The sequence below is a fragment of the Pyrus communis genome, chromosome 4 (genome assembly GCF_041283825.1).
Source record: "Pyrus communis isolate YQ-2024b chromosome 4, ASM4128382v1, whole genome shotgun sequence".
NCBI classification, from domain to species: domain Eukaryota; kingdom Viridiplantae; phylum Streptophyta; class Magnoliopsida; order Rosales; family Rosaceae; genus Pyrus; species Pyrus communis.
Window position 1 is genome coordinate 19,392,444 of NC_142568.1, and position 18,826 is coordinate 19,411,269.

At 39.5% G+C, this 18,826-nt stretch overlaps 3 protein-coding genes across 10 annotated transcripts; all 3 read right to left on the reverse strand.

Annotated features, from left to right (window-relative positions):
* Window positions 1-3,683: 3,683 nt before the first annotated feature.
* On the reverse strand, window positions 3,684-6,090 carry LOC137723116 (uncharacterized). Of its 7 annotated transcripts, none has more exons than XR_015961781.1 (5): window positions 5,366-5,722; window positions 4,984-5,053; window positions 4,791-4,882; window positions 4,406-4,479; window positions 3,684-3,858 (listed from the first exon to the last, which is right to left on the reverse strand). XR_015961781.1 is itself a non-coding variant. In XM_088692808.1 (5 exons), the coding sequence occupies exons 2-4, from the start codon at window positions 5,567-5,569 to the stop codon at window positions 4,833-4,835; spliced, it is 324 nt and encodes a 107-aa protein (XP_088548934.1). In that variant the 5' UTR covers window positions 5,570-5,693; window positions 5,854-6,090; the 3' UTR covers window positions 3,684-3,848; window positions 4,791-4,832. The 7 variants fall into 7 exon arrangements, 6 of the variants coding, with proteins under 6 accessions (XP_088548934.1, XP_068318385.2, XP_068318386.2 ...); XM_088692808.1 differs by lacking the exon at window positions 4,406-4,479 and adding an exon at window positions 5,854-6,090 and having other exon boundaries at window positions 3,684-3,848; window positions 5,366-5,693; XM_068462284.2 differs by lacking the exon at window positions 4,406-4,479 and adding an exon at window positions 5,854-6,090 and having other exon boundaries at window positions 5,366-5,713.
* Window positions 6,091-7,120: 1,030 nt separating this feature from the next.
* On the reverse strand, window positions 7,121-9,358 carry LOC137723714 (Pentatricopeptide repeat (PPR) superfamily protein). Its single transcript, XM_068462909.2, has one exon. The coding sequence runs from the start codon at window positions 9,341-9,343 to the stop codon at window positions 7,208-7,210; it is 2,136 nt and encodes a 711-aa protein (XP_068319010.2). The 5' UTR covers window positions 9,344-9,358; the 3' UTR covers window positions 7,121-7,207.
* Window positions 9,359-9,922: 564 nt separating this feature from the next.
* LOC137722664 (protein SCAR2) lies at window positions 9,923-17,295 on the reverse strand. Of its 2 annotated transcripts, none has more exons than XM_068461717.2 (10): window positions 16,886-17,295; window positions 16,130-16,293; window positions 15,850-15,973; window positions 15,621-15,744; window positions 15,017-15,090; window positions 13,432-14,903; window positions 10,910-13,344; window positions 10,718-10,804; window positions 10,517-10,639; window positions 9,923-10,442 (listed from the first exon to the last, which is right to left on the reverse strand). In XM_068461717.2, the coding sequence occupies exons 1-10, from the start codon at window positions 17,038-17,040 to the stop codon at window positions 10,389-10,391; spliced, it is 4,812 nt and encodes a 1,603-aa protein (XP_068317818.2). In that variant the 5' UTR covers window positions 17,041-17,295; the 3' UTR covers window positions 9,923-10,388. The 2 variants fall into 2 exon arrangements, with proteins under 2 accessions (XP_068317818.2, XP_068317817.2); XM_068461716.2 differs by having other exon boundaries at window positions 15,017-15,093; window positions 16,886-17,291.
* Between the last annotated feature and the right edge of the window lie 1,531 nt (window positions 17,296-18,826).

The window sequence follows — 18,826 nt, forward strand, 5'->3', positions numbered from 1 at the left end:
CAAATATAGAAAAACAAATGAGAAAAATTGTAGGAATGATCCCTCATCTTTAACCAAATTGTAGCAATGGTCATTCCAACATGACTCATTTTGACGGAATTCTGATGAAGTTAATGAAAAGGAATAGTCGCACGTTTTGATGAGTTAAAGATTTTTAGTTGAGAGATCGTTGCTCTAATTTTTTCAGAAAATAATATATATATATGGATAGAGACCCAACTTTAGAAGTTTAATATATATATATATATATATGGATAGAGACCCAACTTTAGAAGTTTAATATGAACAATTGCAGATTGTGATGATGTTGTAAAACATTTAAGAAAGGCAGGCAACTTCTCAAAATGAATGATGCGTTTTCTGATGCGTGTATAGAGCAATGCAGCCAATGTCAACGAGAGCAAAAGACAACTTCCAAAAGTCCTAAACAATATATAACAAATACAATTAAACAAACAGCCAAATGAAGCTGAGCTAGAAGAAACTGGCAAAAGTTGACTTTTAGGCTTTTGGTCTATAGCTTGACTGATATAAACTAATGATGTTGGGTTAATCAAACTAGGAATGCAACTCGAGAAAAACTTAGGTGCAACCGGTTATATATGATTTTGAGTTTATTATCATATTGGTATATCATTCTACGCAAAGTCGGCCTTGAGAATTTGGGGGCCCTAGGCGAGCCTTCGAAGTGGGGCCCTAGAGTTCTCTGACTCCCGACCTTTTATACGTTGACATGTGTAAAAAAATTTCACTAAATACATGAAAAGTTTATTTCTGCATCAAATATCATTAAAAATTAATATAAAAAAAGAAAGACATACAAACATTATTCAAATATTACCCATCTCGTGTTTTTAGATGCAAATGCACTTATTAAGTTTACATAATCTAATTTTTCAACCAATTCAAACCAAAAAAGAAGTCCCTACCCAGTACGCCAAATTCCAATCATTTTTCTATTGTTACAATGTTACTTGTTACATTCAATAAATGAATGAATGGTTGGATTGCAGAGACAATATCTTATAGCTAGGGAAAATACTAGAGTGAAGAGGATAGTAATTTTCGTATACGCGGATTTGAATAATTTATTATATAAACTAATTAATTTGAACATTAAATAATGTCATTTTTTAAAAAGGTGAGACTTCTAGCCTTTTAAGTACATAATAAAGATATATGTGGTGTGATCTTAAAATAGGGTAATAACATCCCATAAAATAAACATAAAGGTGATATTTAAGAGAGAAGCAAAAAAAGTAGAAAGAAGATGGCGAGGACTATTTAAAAGGGAGAAAACGTGCATCTATAAAAAAAGATTGTGAGACCATCTTAAGTAAAATCATGCAATTAAAATGATGTTGGGAATATGATTGTCTTCTTCCTCGCACAAGGCCGACCCTGCAACAAAAGATTTCTAGATTCTTGCGTTTACATATAAGTCCACATAGCTCCCACCCATTTCCATCCAGACCTGCCTAGCTCTGCCTAAAAATTGGGGGCTCTTCCAAAGTGGGGGCCCTAGGCGGGCGCCTACTCCGGCTACCCCCAAGGCCGGCTCTAATTCTACGTAACACAAAGTGATATATTCTCGATTGCACCTTAGATTTTTCTGTAAGTAAGTTGTGAGTCAATCTAACTCAAATTCATACTTGACAATTTGAGTTTTAAACTTATTTTTCTCTTTCGGACAGTTTAAAAGCCGAGTAGGGTTTTGTCGGATTTGGATTGACCTGATCTGAGTCGCAATCCTACCAAGAACTCATCAAGCCATAAAGTAAAATATGATTACCTGTGGGTTAGAGATGATTATTCCCATAACATATAATCCATCAAATCCAACGATCCGATTTAGAAGCTTGAACCTGTCCAAAATATGGATACATATTAATTGTAGGCATCAAACAAATAAACCCCGGGAGATATAATAAATTTAGTAATAAGATAAAAGTTCTGCTTTACCTGCATTTGTTGGATTCTGCTAAATCAAACATCCACATTCCAAGCCTAGAAGCAGCCACACCTGCCATCAGCATATTGAAGCAACACACAAAGAGGAGGAAGGTCCACTGAATTAAGCAAATGAAAAGGGATCGACATTTGAAATTGTCACTTGGAGGAAATGAAGCCCCAATTTAATTGAATCCAGTCTAAGCCGAGCCATATATCGAGCCTGAAATTTTTATCTGAGACCGCATGGACCAGAGTCCTGTTCAGAGTGCTAGAATATGAGATTTACGATAGGTATTGCTACAGAAATTCCAATTGCAGCACCGAGCCACGTGCTATTCCAATGGCATGTGCAATTATAAATGGCCGGCCCTGAGATTCCTTATAGCACTTCCACCACTGACAAATGTGACAGCCCAAAATCTATTTTTAAGGCCCGCGCTCCCCACCCCCCTCCCCGCCCCACAAAAAAAAACCCACTCCACCCCACAGAACAGGCTAGCCCAAAGTCTACCTTAGCTTCTAGGCTAGCTCATAATGGACTGAGGGAGGAACTGGCCCATTTGACGTCATGCTGACGTCAGCCAAGGGCTGAGTTCTTTTTTGCGGCTAGCGTTTGGGATCACACGTGCGTGGGCGCACGTTTAGGCATTAAAAAAATGTCAAAGTCTTTACCATGGTGAAGATGCATTCAGCCAATTACTGTTCATTACAGTCAATTACTATTCATTTGGGTGGATTAAATGGACTTGAACTAGCTCATTTTTTTAGGCGTGGAATTGCTCTGAGACTCTACGAGCCATTGAAAACGAGTCCTTAAGTTTTTAGGGCCTTCAATGCGTTTTACATTCAAGTAGTTTTTTTTTTATTCGAAATCAGACTATTGAAACTATTGGGAGCATTTTTGCTCACCATCATAAACTATGGTGTATGCTCACTATACAACTTATCATCTGCCACGTGTTCTTTCACTTAAGCATGGTTAACTTTCACAATAAAATGCTCATTTTTATATTTCGAAAAAAATTAACTATGATTAGGTGAATGGACACGTGGCATATGATGAGGTGTATGGTGAGCATACACCATAGTTATGGTGGTGAGTAAAAATGAATCCAAAGTCATTGCCTCTGTTTTGTGGGAGTTGGTGAAATACTCACCTAGGCTTCATGGGGCATGCTTGAGGCGCACTTGAGGCGTCCCTTTTTCTTTTTTAAGCTGCAGAAATCTAGAATTTTTTGAGTTGCAGAGACTACCTAGCAAAGAAGATGAAGACAACTAGGGGTTTTTTATTATTATTTTTTGGTTCTGAATTTTCATTTTTCTATACATTTTATTATCCACTTTGCTAACCTTTATTACCTCACTTTGATGATATTTATTACCTCAAAGATTAAGGACTACTCAGAAGAGTTTATGTCTAAAACGTATCCCTACTAATCCCCTTGAAAACGATGGGATTCCGAATTAGAAGACAACATCCATATATTCTTCCATGACTGCACCTCAACGATAAATTTTAACGGTGCAAAACAAAATGAGGAGAATTCAGTTTCAGACGACGTCGTAGGTGAGTTAAGCCTTTAAATTTTGTTCGGCCCAATTAATCTATTAACCAACACTTTGGGCCGGACCTGGACTGAGCTAAGGCAGAGATGAACATATCTCCTCCAAGTATTAGGTCAAACCTCTGAGGTTATGTTGTACACGTTGTCCATATAACTCAAACGAAATTTTAGAGATGAAATTGCAATTAACAAATGATTGTCTTCCCATGAAAATAAAGGCTTAGGTACAGTGATACGTCCAGAAAATAAACAAAATTAACTGAAGAAAGTATAAATCTTGTTACAGGCACATCCATGACGGGCGAGGGTCAGCACGACTCCAAGCACAGCCTACGACATCCTACCACAAGAAACAAGACATTAGAGATCAATTTAGCGGGATATGCACAATTGAAGAAGGAAAGCATCAATTATCTGGCGGAGGATGCAGTTATTTGTTGATCACTACTTGCCTGCCACCATTAGGTATCACAATATTGCTTACTATTCAGTTTCATATACCCAGTCTCGTACCAGAGAAAAATGAATAGCCATAAGGAACAAAAATATGCACAATGCTGAATCTATTTTATGTTTTTTCTATGCAGCGACATGTGCTAAACTATTCATCAGTAAAAAGGCACACAACGAAAGACGAGTTGAAATCCTCTGGGATATGGCTGACACAGCAATCCACACAAACAGATACTAGCACACAGAGCTTGAAAGATCAAGCTTAAGGAATAGTTTTAACTTTTTTCTCTTCAGATTTCAATTTGACCATAGTACCTCAAAATTCTTTTACCAGACATATATAATGAAAATCTTAACAAAAGATAAGGATGGAGAAGTGGAAGGATGTAAAGGGTAAATCACGAACGATAATGGGAAGGAAATACGTTACATACTGTTGCTCCATCCTCTTATCTTGGTAGAAGGGAAGGAAATTGGGGAGGAGGGAGCAAATTCTAAGCTTGAAAATCTAGGAGAAACAAGCAATATTCTGTAAATTTGTTTGCATCAACAGTATAAATGAAGATAAACAAAAACGAAAGCATGTGAATGTCAGTCAATTGTGGATCAAGTACACGCACACAAAAAATGCAGTTACCCCACCAAACAAAAACAAAGAAAGCATGTAAATTGATAACCAGTTAAAGAACACAAATCCAACTTCTTCAGATTTCATATGATCATAAACTTTTGAGAATGGATAACATATTCATTGTTCACTCATTTTGCAATGCTATGTTATTCTAAACATTGCAGGATGTAGAAGAACAATAGCGATACCAGCTCAAAATTTGATCGGACACGAAGGCCAACTTCGTCGTGCTAAGAATCACCCTTCAGTTCATCTGAATCTGAGTCACTTGCATTATAACCTGCCACAGGTCCACAAAACCAAACAGTGGCACGTTTAGTTATGGTGAGGATGATTAGCACAATGACAATGATTACATGAATTTCAAAGACAGAAGTCAACCTGGCTGCTTATCACTAACTTTCCAAACCGAAGATCGCGTCCTCGACGCTCTTGTAATCCATACTCTTCCCTGTAAAATCCCGAAAACCGAAAAGCATTAGCACAAGCAAGAATCATAACACAATCACAACCAGAGCTCTAATTATGTACTAATCCTAACATTTAATCTACAATTTGCAGTGCCAAACACAAAGCTTGCAACTTTAGCTAATAAAATTGATCAAAAAACAAGTTTAGCCACTTAATCTAAACTAATTAGGATTAGAACACGAAAACAAGATCATAAAACAAAAAGCTCAGAACTTGAACCCTAAAACCCAAAACCCAAATAAAAAACCCCCAAAAAACCCACAAATGAAACCAAACCCAGAAAGGCAATTACCATGTGGTCATCTCTGGGGACGCCATAGCCGTTGTAATACATCTGTCCCACTAAAACCTGCATGTTAATATCGCCAGCTTTGGCCTCCTTGAGCGTGTCCTTGAACCACCGCTTTATGCAGTCCGACACGACGGCGGAGAGCGGCACGCGATGTTCGTTGCTGCTGCTGCTGCTCGCCTTCACTGAGCTGCTCTCAGTCTCCATCTCCTTCCTCTTCGACAACCTCGGCCGCTTCGACGATTTCTGGGTTGTCGGCGAGGTGGGCCTCGTTTGCTTTGGAGGAGAGGTCACCAGGTTCTGCGACGTCGTTTTGGCCACCTGGTACAGCCTGGCGGTGGAGCGAAGCGACTTTCCCATTTATTAAAAAATTGCAAAAGAAAAAAAAAAGACTTGAAATTTCTGAATTTAAAAAATATTGGAAGCGACTCAAAAACGAGAAAACAGTTTTCAAGTTTGGAATTTTTTGGGTTTTTCGAATTTTCGCTTACCTTTTTGTGTTGTTTGAGTGGAAAAATGGGATTTGAAAACAGTTTTTGAGAAGTGGGGAGCGGAAATTACATCGCTGCCATGTCCCTTGGCCGTTGGACGTCGTGTTCGTGGTCGACTTGGTGGTCTGCTTTCCTCAACACTTCGTTTGCTCTGATGTCTGTATTTTTTTTTTTTTTTTTTGGAATTTTTCTATTTTTTATATTATTTATTCCTTTACAAAATGGCGGTAATTGGCGCTACTGGATGACGACGAGGCTACTTTCTAATATTTATCACAATCGTCCGGATAATGCTTGGTAAATAGTAATATCAGCAGCTTTCCATGTCACTGTGGGCCCTCAGCTACAACTTTCCACCAAACTTACGTATTCCATGACGTGTGTGATGACAAATTATATACTAGGCTCAAGTGACCGTCTGCCGTTGTTGTTAGTTAGTCTGATAGATAACGTTAGGTAAATTAAGTTTTTAAACTAAATATCTAAATTAAATGATTTATCATCAATATAAATAAGTATGTTAATTAATTTTTAAGTAATAATTCAATCATCAACTTTCATGTCATTTGATTTACCAGATTTAATCTTCCTAGCATTACTCTAGTCTGATTGGTGACCGTTGATGCAAGAAAAACTCACGAGGCGTGCTCATGATTGTCATCTGTTGATCCCAGGAGACCTTACCAGGCTCGAGTGATTGTTGATGGTTGAAGCTAGTGAGTTTGATGGTCATTTGTCGATTTAGGTGAAACTCACTTAACAAGCAGGAATAACCGTCACGCGTTTATTCTAGTAAATTTGATTGTCTTTCCCGTGGTACAATTGGATGTATCTCTGCCCACAAATCACGGCGCCTAGCCATTTGGCCCTTGCTTTGTCTCACAAGCGTCGTCTGTATATAAGCATAATGGATAAAGAAAGCCTCCCCAAGTGTTGTCATCAAAGGGACTGCTATGAAGCAAATGTATAAAATTAAGACTTTTTAACCAAAATGGTTTTTGAGATTTACAGAACTTCCCACTTCGGTCCATAAGATTTGAAATCAATAGAAGTTGATTTATAAATTTGTCCACTATTATTCATTTTGATCATTTGTTGAAAAATCTCCATTAAATAAAGATAAAATAACAAAAATACCCTCAATTTTTGTCAAATCATTTTGGCTCATTATTTATTAAATTGACAGTATTTTTGTCATTTGGTTATTAATTAAAATAATTATTCAAGGAATGACCAAAATGATTTATGGTGGACAAACTTAGGACCATTCCTGTTGATTTCAAATCTCATAACCAAAGTGATGAGTTATGCAAATCTCAATGACTATTTTGACTAAAAAGCGTAAAATTAAATATTACCAATAATCTTTACATGAACATGAACCATCAATGAAACAATGAAATCGGTTATTGTCCCGAACGATGATCTCTCTCCCTGTAATCTTCGAGATGAGCTTTATCGCCTCATGACAATCACCGCACACACGAAGGTTCTTCACAACTCGGATGGTATCTGTAGGAGCAGTGCTGATCAGACCAAATGCAACGGCTAGCTTCTCGCTATGACAGCCAAGGAAATGCTCCTTTTCTTCCTCTTCTATGTCAAACAACACGAAATCTGTGGTCGGAACATAACCTGCTGCTTTCAATTCCTTAGCCAACTCGTGAAGTTTTGCGTATATCTTATCTGACAATGTGTGGGACTTGTCTCCGACAAGGAATTCGTGAACAACCCCGTTTACTTCGATCCAACTGCAACCCCGGATTTTCTTCATCCCTTGCTGACTCATTTGTGATCTGGTATCTGCTGCCTCATTCCATTTATGACTTGCAGAGTAAATATTTGATAGGAGAACATAGTGTGCTGAGTTCCACGGTTCTAGCCCAATGAGTTGTTTCAGTACAAGTTCAGCCAATTGGGTATTCCTATGTAGCCGGCATCCACCCAACAGCGCTCCCCAAACGATGGAATTCGCCTCCATTGGCATACTTTTTATTAACTCGTAAGCTTCATCCAACAAACCTGCACGGCCAAGAAGATCCACCATACATCCATAATGCTCAATTGTCGGAGTCAAGGAAAAGACACTCGTCATGTTATTAAAATACCTCCGGCCCTCGTCAACTAGACCAGCATGACAGCATCCACAAAGAAGGCCCATGAAAGTGTTTCCATCAGGTCGAATTCCAATTTTTCCCACTTGTCCGAATAGTCCAAACACAGCTTTGACATGTCCATTCATAGCAAGACCAGACATCACAGCATTCCAAACAACGTGGTCTTTTTTCTTCATCCCCTTAAAGACTTCCCAAGCAAGGACCATGTTCCCGCATTTCGCATACATGTCAATTAGAGCTGTACCAAGAACTGGGTTAGTGAAAAATTCATCTTTATCCATCAAATTGCTAGCCCAGTCCCCTAATTCGAGTGCTCCTAATCTTGCACAAGCAGAAAGTACGCCAACCATGGCATAGCAATCGGGTTTCAAATTCTCCTTCTGCATTTGAAAGAAGAGGTCTATGGCTTCTTTAGGAAGCCCATTTGATGCATATCCCTGAATCATGCTGCTCCAAGAAACTATATCCTTCTCGGGCATCACATCAAAGACGCGACGAGCTTTCTCCATATTTCCGCACTTGGTAAACATATCAACTAAAGAGGTAGCAACAAACACATTCTTCCCCATACCAATCTCCATTATGTATCCATCAATCCATTCCCCACTGCCTATATCCCCTAACCTCCCACACGCAGATAAAACCCTAACAAGGCTAAAACTATCAGGCCTCAAACCCATCTCCAACAACCCGCGAAATGTATCAATAGCGTCTCTGTACCGGCGAGCTTCAATGTACCCACAAATCACGGCAGTCCAAGAAACAACATTTTTCTCCGGCATTTCATCAAATACCTTATGTGCAAGTTCTAAATACCCACATTTCGCATATAAGCAGAGCAAACTGGTTTTAACATAAACATCGAAATCGAACCCAGTTTTCACCACAAGGGTATGAATGTTCAGCCCCAATTGGAAGTCTGATCGCCTCGCACACGCTTTCAGAACAAAAGGGTAAGTAAAGCTATTCGGTAAGAATCCATCTTTCCGCATCGAGCCGTAGAATTGGATCGCGTCGTAGAAGCAATCGTTGGAAACCAAGCCGCGGATCATGGTGTTCCAGAGGAAGATGTTGGGCTGCGCGGTTTGGCGGAAGACGTGGCGGGAGTAAGCGGTGTGACCGAAATCGAAGCCGGAGCGGAGGACCAGGTTGAGAAGATAGTTGTCTTGGTCGAGGCCGAGGCGGAGGAGCCGGGCGTGGGCGTGTTTGAGGTGGTTGAAGGAGGTGAAGCCTTGAAGGAGGCATTGCTTGGTTTCTAAGGCTTTGGAAAATGCAGGGGAGGAGGCTCTGTTGGCTATGGCTGTCATAACCTGTTTGAGACTGGAAGAATTTTGGGGGGGGCAATGACTCAACGGTCGTTTTGTATTGCTCATTTTCCCACCAATTTCAAAATTTTAATTCCTTTTATGTTTTGTGCAAATTTTCTTTCGTTCTTCGTACAACCGAATGGTCCAAAAATCAACGGTTAAATCTTGAATACAATGATCTAATGGATCTTTATAACAATTAAATCTAGCATAAAAGTAGTACCACTAAGTAAGACGTAACATTATAACCGAACTTTGTTTTGTGTGCCACTTTCAGCCCTAATGTTTCTTGCCAAAAATTTCTTCAAAACTGTTGATGTGGCTCGAAAATGGGTTCACTTAGGACTCACGTCAACGATTTTGCTAGAGTTGTTGGATTTGGCGATGAAGAAAGACTTCGGTCTAGACACCACACCATATAGTCCGGTTGTTTAGCCTAGACTGAATGAGTGGGACCAAAACGAAACGACGTACCCATGCCATATAAGTCATTGTCGTGGTTGGAACCCAGGTCTCCTGAAATCAAAACTGCAAACAAGAATTTGCAAGGAATAGATAAACCTATGGCTAATACGCTGCGGAAGAAATGAAAAGGTGAATTTAAGAATTTGTAGTCTTGAATAAGTTCCACACATCGACATAATATGAACAAAAACAATGGCCGCTAAATATGAGCCAGCAAAACAGAGTATTAGTATATATAGGGATACATATATGCACCGTAACATTTCAATTACATACAGGATTACAAAATTTCATTCTTGGTACGCTACGTACTACATTTATATCACTCAAACAATATACACCTAACAAGATCTTAAAAATGAGTATATCTGGAAGTAGATTGGAACCGCGCTTGCGCGCAGAGCTGTAGCTGTCGTTCTTGTATAAAGAATTTTGCCTCACACTAGATTCCCACGGATAGAGCTGAGCGACATTTTAACAAGTAGATTTTGAAGCGAGACGGGAGCCGAATAATACAAGAATTTTGAGTAAGGAGAAAGAATACACCAAACTACAGAAACGTCCAGCGTTCTGTAAGAAAGAGAAGTGACCAGCCATTTCAAGCCAAGAACAGCACTGGTTAAGAGGTTAAGTAGAATAAACCCCTTTAGTTATCACTCCAACTATCATCATCGTCATCTTCATCACTTCCTGCACATGCCTGTAACGAAATTCTTCTCGTATTATTATATTAACTAACAAAGAAATACAGGTAGCAGAGGGAGATAGATTAACCTGGCGAATTGCACTTGCTTTCTCTAAGATAGCAGCGACCCTCAAGTTTGTTGCCGGGCCCTGAATGCTGCGTCTTGTCACCGTTGAAGATCTTGTCACCATTGCAGGCTTCAAGTTGAAGGACTAAGACAACAAAAGTTGGTTCAGTCTTTAACTTCGAAAATAGAGAGTCCAAGTACAGCAAAAATAGACATATCTGACCTTAGTTCTTATCTGTTGCAGCAATGAATCTCTTTCATCTACCTCAGGTTCAACCTGAGGCCGCACTCGTTCAGTTACCTTTCTCAACTGCAAAATGTCAACACGTTAGAAAGGTACTTTGTAAAGCATAAATATTAAGAAGAGCACATCCAGAAAAAGAAGAACAGATGCCATAAATGGATTATCAATTACCTTGCTTTGACCATGAGCAGCAACAGCATCGATGAGGGGATTTCTAGGACGAGGGAGCTTAGTAACTGGAACTCCATTAGACCTTCCAACTTCATAGTCTGACATTACAGCAGAATTATTGTATGACCATGATATTTCTCCCTCTGATGTTGGTAAACTATGCTGAGGCTGCTCCACCATTGTTGGAGCTGTCGCGGATGTGGAAAGAGGTTCTTGTTCCGATTCTGAATTTTTCGGTGAATGTTGAAGCACCTTAGGCTCGATACCAGTCTCCGGTGTTACCCGCTGCACAGGCTGGATAATAGATCCATGAGAAGATTCAGGGTCAAGCGTAGTAGTTGTACATTCAGAGCCTGGTCCAGTGAATGGATTTGAACCAGTCTGAATTTTTTCTCCCACTGAAGCAAAGTGATTAATTCCAGGCCTGTCATCAGAAACCTCTGGTAACGACAAAAATGGGTTTGAGAATTGTGTTCCCCCTAAGTCAGGGAAATTATGTTGAAGATTAGCATCATTAACCATGGCTGGTAACTGCAACGGGGCAGGATGCACCATATTGCCAATTAAAGGTTCAGAAACATGTTGGAACTTCTCGCCTTCTTCAGACGCGGGAGGCAAAAATGGGTTCTGGGGCGGCAGCACACCTCTCTGTGGTGCTGGCATATCAAATTGAGCTTTCTCATCAGGTTCCAACGGCTGTATTGGCAGTAAAGAATCCTGGTTAACTCCAACCGATTCTCTCTGTGAAAAAAGGGAAGTGTGTTGTTTTCCCATCCTCCATTGCATTGGTGGTAAAGGTGGCAATGGTGGCATGTCTTCCAGATTGACCACAGTACCTTCAGGGGGCAGGACTGATCTAGGAAGGGTAAATGGTTCAAATGCTTGCTTCGTAACATCAAGTTCCAGGCCTGATGATTCTGGTAAGAACTCTGATGTTAAAGCTTGGCTTGGGAGATATTCAGAATGAGATTCCAGGGAAGCATCCAAGTATACTTCCTGATTGATGTGCTCCGTAGATGGTAACTGGTTAGATTTCTCCGAATCCATGTGGTTTTGAGACCCTGCCTGTGCAGATTGAAGACTTGATAAGTTGATGCTTACTTGATCTTCATCCGAACTTTCCACATCAAGCTCATCAGATTGAACCTCCAGAGAATGCTTTAAGTCAGCTTCTGGCTGATCCCTTGCTCCATCTCTTGGCAAATATCCGATATCAACTTGGTTTGCTTGTAAATCCACTGAATTGTCCAAACTAGTTTCAGGCTCTGGGAGGTAGCAGGTAGGTGAAGACACAACTTCCGTATTTTCTAAAGATGCTGAGGCTATGGTCACATCACCAACAGCCAAACTGCTTTCAGTTTGTTCATCCAGAGAGAAATTATGACCATCATCAGATACTTTTGAACTGGAATGGTCATAAATAGTTGATTCACTTGGTTTTGATTCTGCGGGGACATCATGCACAGCCAAACTGTTCTCAGTCTGTTCATCCCGAGAGAAATTATGACCATCATCAGATGCTTTTGAACTGGAATGGTCATGAGTAACTGCTTGACTTGAGTTAGATTCTGAATCTGGAGAAACATCTTGTTTACTTGCTTCCATTTGCACTTCTGAGTCTGTGACAGATTCTGGAGAAACTTCATTCAGTTCAGATTCATTCTCATGGAAATCCCCAAATCCAGGAAGAGATTCATGAAAATTTATAAAGTTCCTTGGTGGAGAAGAAATTGCATTTGCAGATGAATAACTAATATCATTGACGTCATTATCGGGTTGGGCAACAGCAGCAGAGGGCACAGCCGCAGTTTCTACATTTAGTGTTTCAGGTACCAGATCATCTGAATTCACATGATCTTCGTGGCCTGTGAAAGTTGGACAATTAGATGGAAGTTCCACAGAAACGGTATCACCTCCTACATCAGCATCACTTGTGAATAATTGTAATTCATCATCATCCACGGTACTAAATCTCTCTTCTACATTGAATTTTTCTTCATAATGTGGAATACCCGCTTCTGCTTTGACGGATTCAAGTTGGGGAACATCCTCATTTAAATCAGATAATTCATCGTTATCCACGGCACTAAATCTCTCTTCTACGTTGAATTTTTCTTCATAATGTGGAATACCCACTTCTTCTTTGACGGATTCAAGTTGGGGAACATCCTCATCTAAATCAGATAATTGCTGCTCTATTAGGCCATGCATCTGGGGAGCATCCTGCTTCTCTGTTAGGCCACGTCTCTGTGGAGCATCCTGCTGCTCTGTTAGGCCACGTCTCTGTGGAGCATCCTGCTGCTCTGTTAGACCATGTGCCTGCCAAGCATCCTGCTGATCTATTAGGCCATGTGTCTGTGGAGCATCCACTACAGGCTCTTCTGAGATATGACTCTGTGCAGCATCCACCACAAACGGTACAACTTCGGAGTTGACTGCAGTTGGTGAAACAGGATTATCAAGTCTGGAAGCCGTGTTATCAAGATTTATAACATCTCTATAATAAGGCAGTAATGTATTACCTGAAGATATTTGTTCTTCTGGCAGGGCTGAGGAAAGCTGCTCTTCTGTGGATGAAATACTTAAGCGTGGTGAATCAATCTTTCTGGCAAAGCTTTCTAGAGAATCTTCATCTGCATATTGTGTCTTAAGTATTTTATTCACATCATTATTTCTACTTTGATCTTCAGAAGCAAGCTCTTCAACGTTTGACAAATGTGGCAAAGCATCGGAACTGAAACCTAAATCTTCCATGTCTGGCTCATCAATGGGATGGCTTGGTGAAGCATCATTAGTCTGGGAGTCACGGACAACAGGCAGAGAATTATCCAGATTTGTCTCATTTTCGTCAATGTCTAATGGTTTACAATCAACTTTAATTTCGTCAGAGGGGTTATCATCTAACACAGGTCCTGCCAATGATACCACTGGCGAGTTTGCTCCAGTGTCTGAATGTAGCGTAGGACTCATATCCCTAACAAATGCACTGTAAGATGTATCTCCAGAATCAGGGATTATGTCTTCCACAATGCATGCATTATTAGACACCACCTGCTCCTTTGTTGTGGCTTCTAGAGACTCCACGAATTCAGATTTCTGGTTGGATGACATCTCAAAAATCTCAGCTCCACAGGTTTCAGTGGAAGGGAATTCTTTAGCTGCTCCATCACACTCTGATGGTGAATTCTCAACCACATTGCTTAGACTATCAGAGTGCGAAAAACTGGCTGTATCTTTTTCAAATGAATTCTTCCCGTCATCCGATGTAGAGGAGTTTCCAATTGATTGAGAATCCGAAAATCGAGTTTGAAGCTCCAGATGTTCCTCCTCATTTGCATCAGAATCTGTCCCGTACGTTTCCACGTTCTGGAAGCGTAGATTGTTCTTAGGTTTAAATTCATTGTCAGTTTCCATTTCTGATTCCAAAGTTGCAAGAGCATCCATGTAATTGTCTACCTCACTGGTCCTATCATCAGAACTGGAGGGGGTGGAACCCTCCATGCTGCCTTCAGTTTTATGTTCTCCACCAACTGCTATTTGTTTATCAGCTGCCACCTGATGAAGGTTGGAATAATTTTCATTTGTCTCAACATCAGAGTTTGGTTCAGACCCCTCTGGAATTTCTCTATCGAAAACCCCCCTATTAAATCCATCCACGGATGGTTTAAATATATCTTCATGGACATCAGGTGAAGAGCTAGCACTTTTCCTTTCTGGGGACATTTCAGCAGGACTTACTGTAGTGATGTCAAGTATTCTAAGGTCTGGCTCACTGCTATCATCTAAGGTCAATCTCAAGAGCGGTGGACCAACAGAAGTTTCACAAATAAGTTTGCGTTCTGGTGAAAGAGTCTCCAGAAATGTCTTCATGTAACTTTTCCCAGTTTTTGAGTCAACTGCAGATCCATTCAAATGCCTTTTCTTCAATTTCACACGATGTGCAGGATCACTAGAACGATTCTCAATACGCTCCTCCAGGAACAACTCATGCAGTCTGCATTGTTTGAAAAAACAATAAGTAGCCACTCAACCAGCTGTTCTTTAAACATGAACATTTACAATAGCGTGAATGAGAACAGTGTGGTAATATGAAAAAAGAGCTCTTACTTGGCATTTGACTTGGCATGTGATGTCAGTGCAACTTCTGGGGTTTCACCATTCCTCCAGCGGGATCCTTTCTTCTGCTACACATAAGAAGACCATAGTAAATATTGTAATGACATAAGGTGTATAGTATAGCAATGACTTGGCAACAGAAAAAGGAGAACCTAATTTGCAAATTCTTAGTACAAAAAAAAAAGTAGCATTCCCCGGTTTCCACATAGGCCTACATGCTGGCTCACACTCCAAATCAAGATTAGGAGATGCCTAGCACATGCAGTCAGTCAGAAGGAGTGACGTAAACAGAACTTAATCAAGGTCCATGCTTAAAATTAAATCTCAAAGAGAAGAACTAAACATCAATTGGGTGGCATCTGTGTAAGTAATATCTTGCTCATACTGAACTAGGCAGCACAAGACCATGGAAAACAATCATGGTCGCCACCAATGGGTGGCAGCGCTCCTCCCAGAGGAGCAATGCCATGTGTTTTTCCTTTTCTTTTCATGTTTATACCTTTTAAGTAATTTTGTGAGAGCTCAAATAGTAAATAAATTTGCAAGTAACTAGAGAATACGCAGTTAATGAGAAACGCTCATTCCATCGCAATACCTTCACTTTACGGGTCTTCTTTTCTCTCTGCATCTCTACTGTTATTGAAGATGCTGATTCGACTTTAAAGAATGACGGATCAGTGTACCGCTTCAAACATGCCCCAGCTCCAGCAACATCAAACCTGTTAGAATTGGATAAACATAATTATTTTAAAATTTTCCAAAATCTTTTCATTTTACTATATAGGTTAAAGTAGCATAAGTGAACACAAATTGGGTCATAATACTTGTCCAAAAGGAACAGCTGAGGAGGACCACGGCATTCTTCATAAGAATCCATTACAAAGCGAGGTAAGTCTCCACGAGTGATCATATTCTGTTCAGAACGCAGATTAGGATGCCAGTCAACCCCTGCAATAGAATTGTGCACTTGCATAAATATGCTGTAATTAATTTCTATTATCAACATGGCCAAAAGGGAAGTGTTTTTACTAATGCATCAGATTTTTATAGCTTTAACAAGGTGCACAAGTTACGAATAAAAAATTACATAACAAGTAGTCAAACCTGGATTGGAAAAGAAGGAAGAATGATTGGTTTGAGATAGAAGTGCCTTCTCAATTGAGGGAAAGTCCGCTTCAAGCTGTTGGACACGAACCACTAGACCATGGCCTCGTGTAGCGGTTGCCATTACTTCTTCGTGCAAGTCATGAAATATTTCAGCGGCAAACCTATGATAAGCAAAAATTGGCAACGAAATGCATTTCTCGTAAGTCCATTACCAACTAACTTAAAACCTACCATATAAGTTATGTGATACAGTCGTATCAACCGGAAAACCCAAATTACATGTCAGCTGAAAAGGCTTTAAACATCAATTCTTGGACAGAGCAGTACTTATTTATCCATGCCACATTTGCATTAACCAAGTTAAATCCAAATTCTAGAACATTTGGATTTCTGTATGATCCTATAACCAATTTTTAATCCAACAGATTCATTTCCGAAAAATATTCCCAATTACGCGCACTTCAATCGCCCTGATCAAATGGTAATCTCCAAAAATCGCATGTTTAATCACCAGCATAGTTCAGTACTGGTGTCAACTAAGTCAACAGATTTCACTCGCCGTTAATCCAGTAATAAAGTCTAAATCTACACCAAAATTCCCAAAATAGTAATTCTATCACATTAATCGAATTATCAACTCCAAGAGTCCAAATTTCAAGCCCTAAAGTCTCAGAATTTCTGGTAAAAGCAACAACTTTCAACAATTCGAATCAAAACCCACATAAAGTAAAACCAGTGGCAAAAGATACTCACTCAGCAAGGTCGCCGAGCTGCCGCAAAACACCGACGAGGCCGGCCATGGCGACGCCTTCCAGTAGAGCCTCCGGATCATCCCTATCGGCTGCTCTGTACAATTCCGGATCGGCCAAGCCGTACTCGTTCCTTATCTGGTACCTTGTCAACGGCATTCTTCAGGTCTCCACTCCGATAAACCCTAATCGCTCAGAAACTGCAAATTTTATATGTAACTCTGCTCTTCGATTTTACATTTCCAGGAGAGAGAGAGAGAGAGAGAGAGAGAGAGAGAGAGAGAGAGAGAGTATGCGGTGGTGGTCAGAGGGAGAGACAGACGTGAAGGGAGTGAGACAGAGAGAGACGGAAGGGAGGAGAAGTAATTAATGATATATTTTTTAATTTTTAACTGAGAATTTTGGAATGTAAGCAAACGATCGGCGCCCAACTTGCCGCTTTTATTGCGCCGGTTGTATTGGACCATGGTACGTATGATGTAACTGGACCGGATAATTTTTTGCACGATTTGTTAATTTGTTAACGAGTTATATTGTTATTAGCTCACCTATTAAGAACCCGTTAACAAGTCAAGTCGTTAGTCGTGTCATTTGTTAGGAACCCGATAAGACATCGTTTGTCAGATATAGACATTAGACAAGACAATTTCTTGAATAACTCGTCAACCTGACACGAAACAGCACAACCTGTTAACAAATCAAGTCGTTATTGGGTCAACTGTTGAGAATAAGTAAGATTACGAGTTTGACACAATAAGACATGACCCATTAAGATAACATGTATGACATGAAAACGACTCGTTTTCCAACCTAGATGTAATATAAAACGTAAATAATTTTCACACGCTTCTTTTTAATTTTGTACTTATGAATATCCTTTTGTACAAATTATAGTTTGAAAAATAGAAAAAAAACAAGTGTGCAGAAATCTTTATTTAATATTGTGTCTAGGTGTGTTTGAGTTGGAATCGCTTGCCTTGAAGACTACAAGGTATTGGTGCTTAAAAACAATCCAAAGTTGAAAAGGAGGGGTAATGATGAAACAATTGGCTTGGAAATTACTCTTAGTACTAATTGGACTATTAGTTTATGTAGTAATAGCGTAGTCAGAATATAGATTCTGTAGTGAAAAAAAAATATAATTTAAATCCTTTAGTGAAGTCTGTTATGATTTATGTCTAAAATTAACAGTTCTATCAACTCTCCATTAATTGTTAGCACGTGAGCCACACATGTGAGGTTAAAACATAACTATCAGTTAATTGTTAGCACATGAGGCTCACATGTCACATGTGTGGCTAACTTTACCTTTTTAGCTCACGTGCTAACAATTAACAAAAAGTCGACAAAACTTCTAATTTGGTACCTAAATCCTAAGGACTTCACCACAAAAGTTTAAATCTTAATTTTTACCACAGGGCTATCTTTCGACTACCATATCATCACAGAAATTATTGATCCAATTAAGCCTTACTCTTTTTATTTTTTGGGTGACTAGGTTGTTCAATATCTGATACTGAATCGGAATACCTATGAAGCATTTTGTATACCAATCAAGTCAATCACATTGTTTCTTAAATGGTTAAAAATGTTTGCTAACAATTGTAATGCTTTCAATAAAAACACTTCTAGTATAAGTGTTTATGAGCACAAACGTTTGCTACAAAAACAGTTGCAAATAAGTCCTAAATCCAACCCCTACAAATCAAATTAAAAGATTAACTAATGCAATGGCAACTCGAAGTCATTCGTGAGGTTGTACCCAATTAATAATGAGATTCACCAACACGATGGAAGACAACGACACAATTCTTACATAAAAACTACATGAAACCAATGTTTGGTTCAATAGCAGTTAACTCCATTTAGTAACATTTCTTCGGTTTAACTCACATAAATACAAAGATAATATGTAAGCATAATGAATTGAATATTAATCGTTGTA

Bases quoted from the DNA above. Each gene is read 5' to 3' on its own strand.
- LOC137723714 (XM_068462909.2), bottom strand. From the start codon at position 9,343: ATGAGCAATACAAAACGACCGTTGAGTCATTGCCCCCCCCAAAATTCT.
- LOC137722664 (XM_068461716.2), bottom strand. From the start codon at position 17,040: ATGCCGTTGACAAGGTACCAGATAAGGAACGAGTACGGCTTGGCCGAT. The intron at 15,974-16,129 runs GTTTGACTACTT...ATTCTATTGCAG, and splicing joins TTCCTTCTTTTCCAATCCAG to GGGTTGACTGGCATCCTAAT. The intron at 15,745-15,849 runs GTATTATGACCC...CAATTCTAACAG, and splicing joins CAGCTGTTCCTTTTGGACAA to GTTTGATGTTGCTGGAGCTG.
- LOC137723116 (XM_068462282.2), bottom strand. From the start codon at position 5,722: ATGGGAAAGTCGCTTCGCTCCACCGCCAGGCTGTACCAGGTGGCCAAA. The intron at 5,054-5,365 runs GTAATTGCCTTT...GGGATTTTACAG, and splicing joins TCCCCAGAGATGACCACATG to GGAAGAGTATGGATTACAAG. The intron at 4,883-4,983 runs GTTGACTTCTGT...GACCTGTGGCAG, and splicing joins AGTTAGTGATAAGCAGCCAG to GTTATAATGCAAGTGACTCA.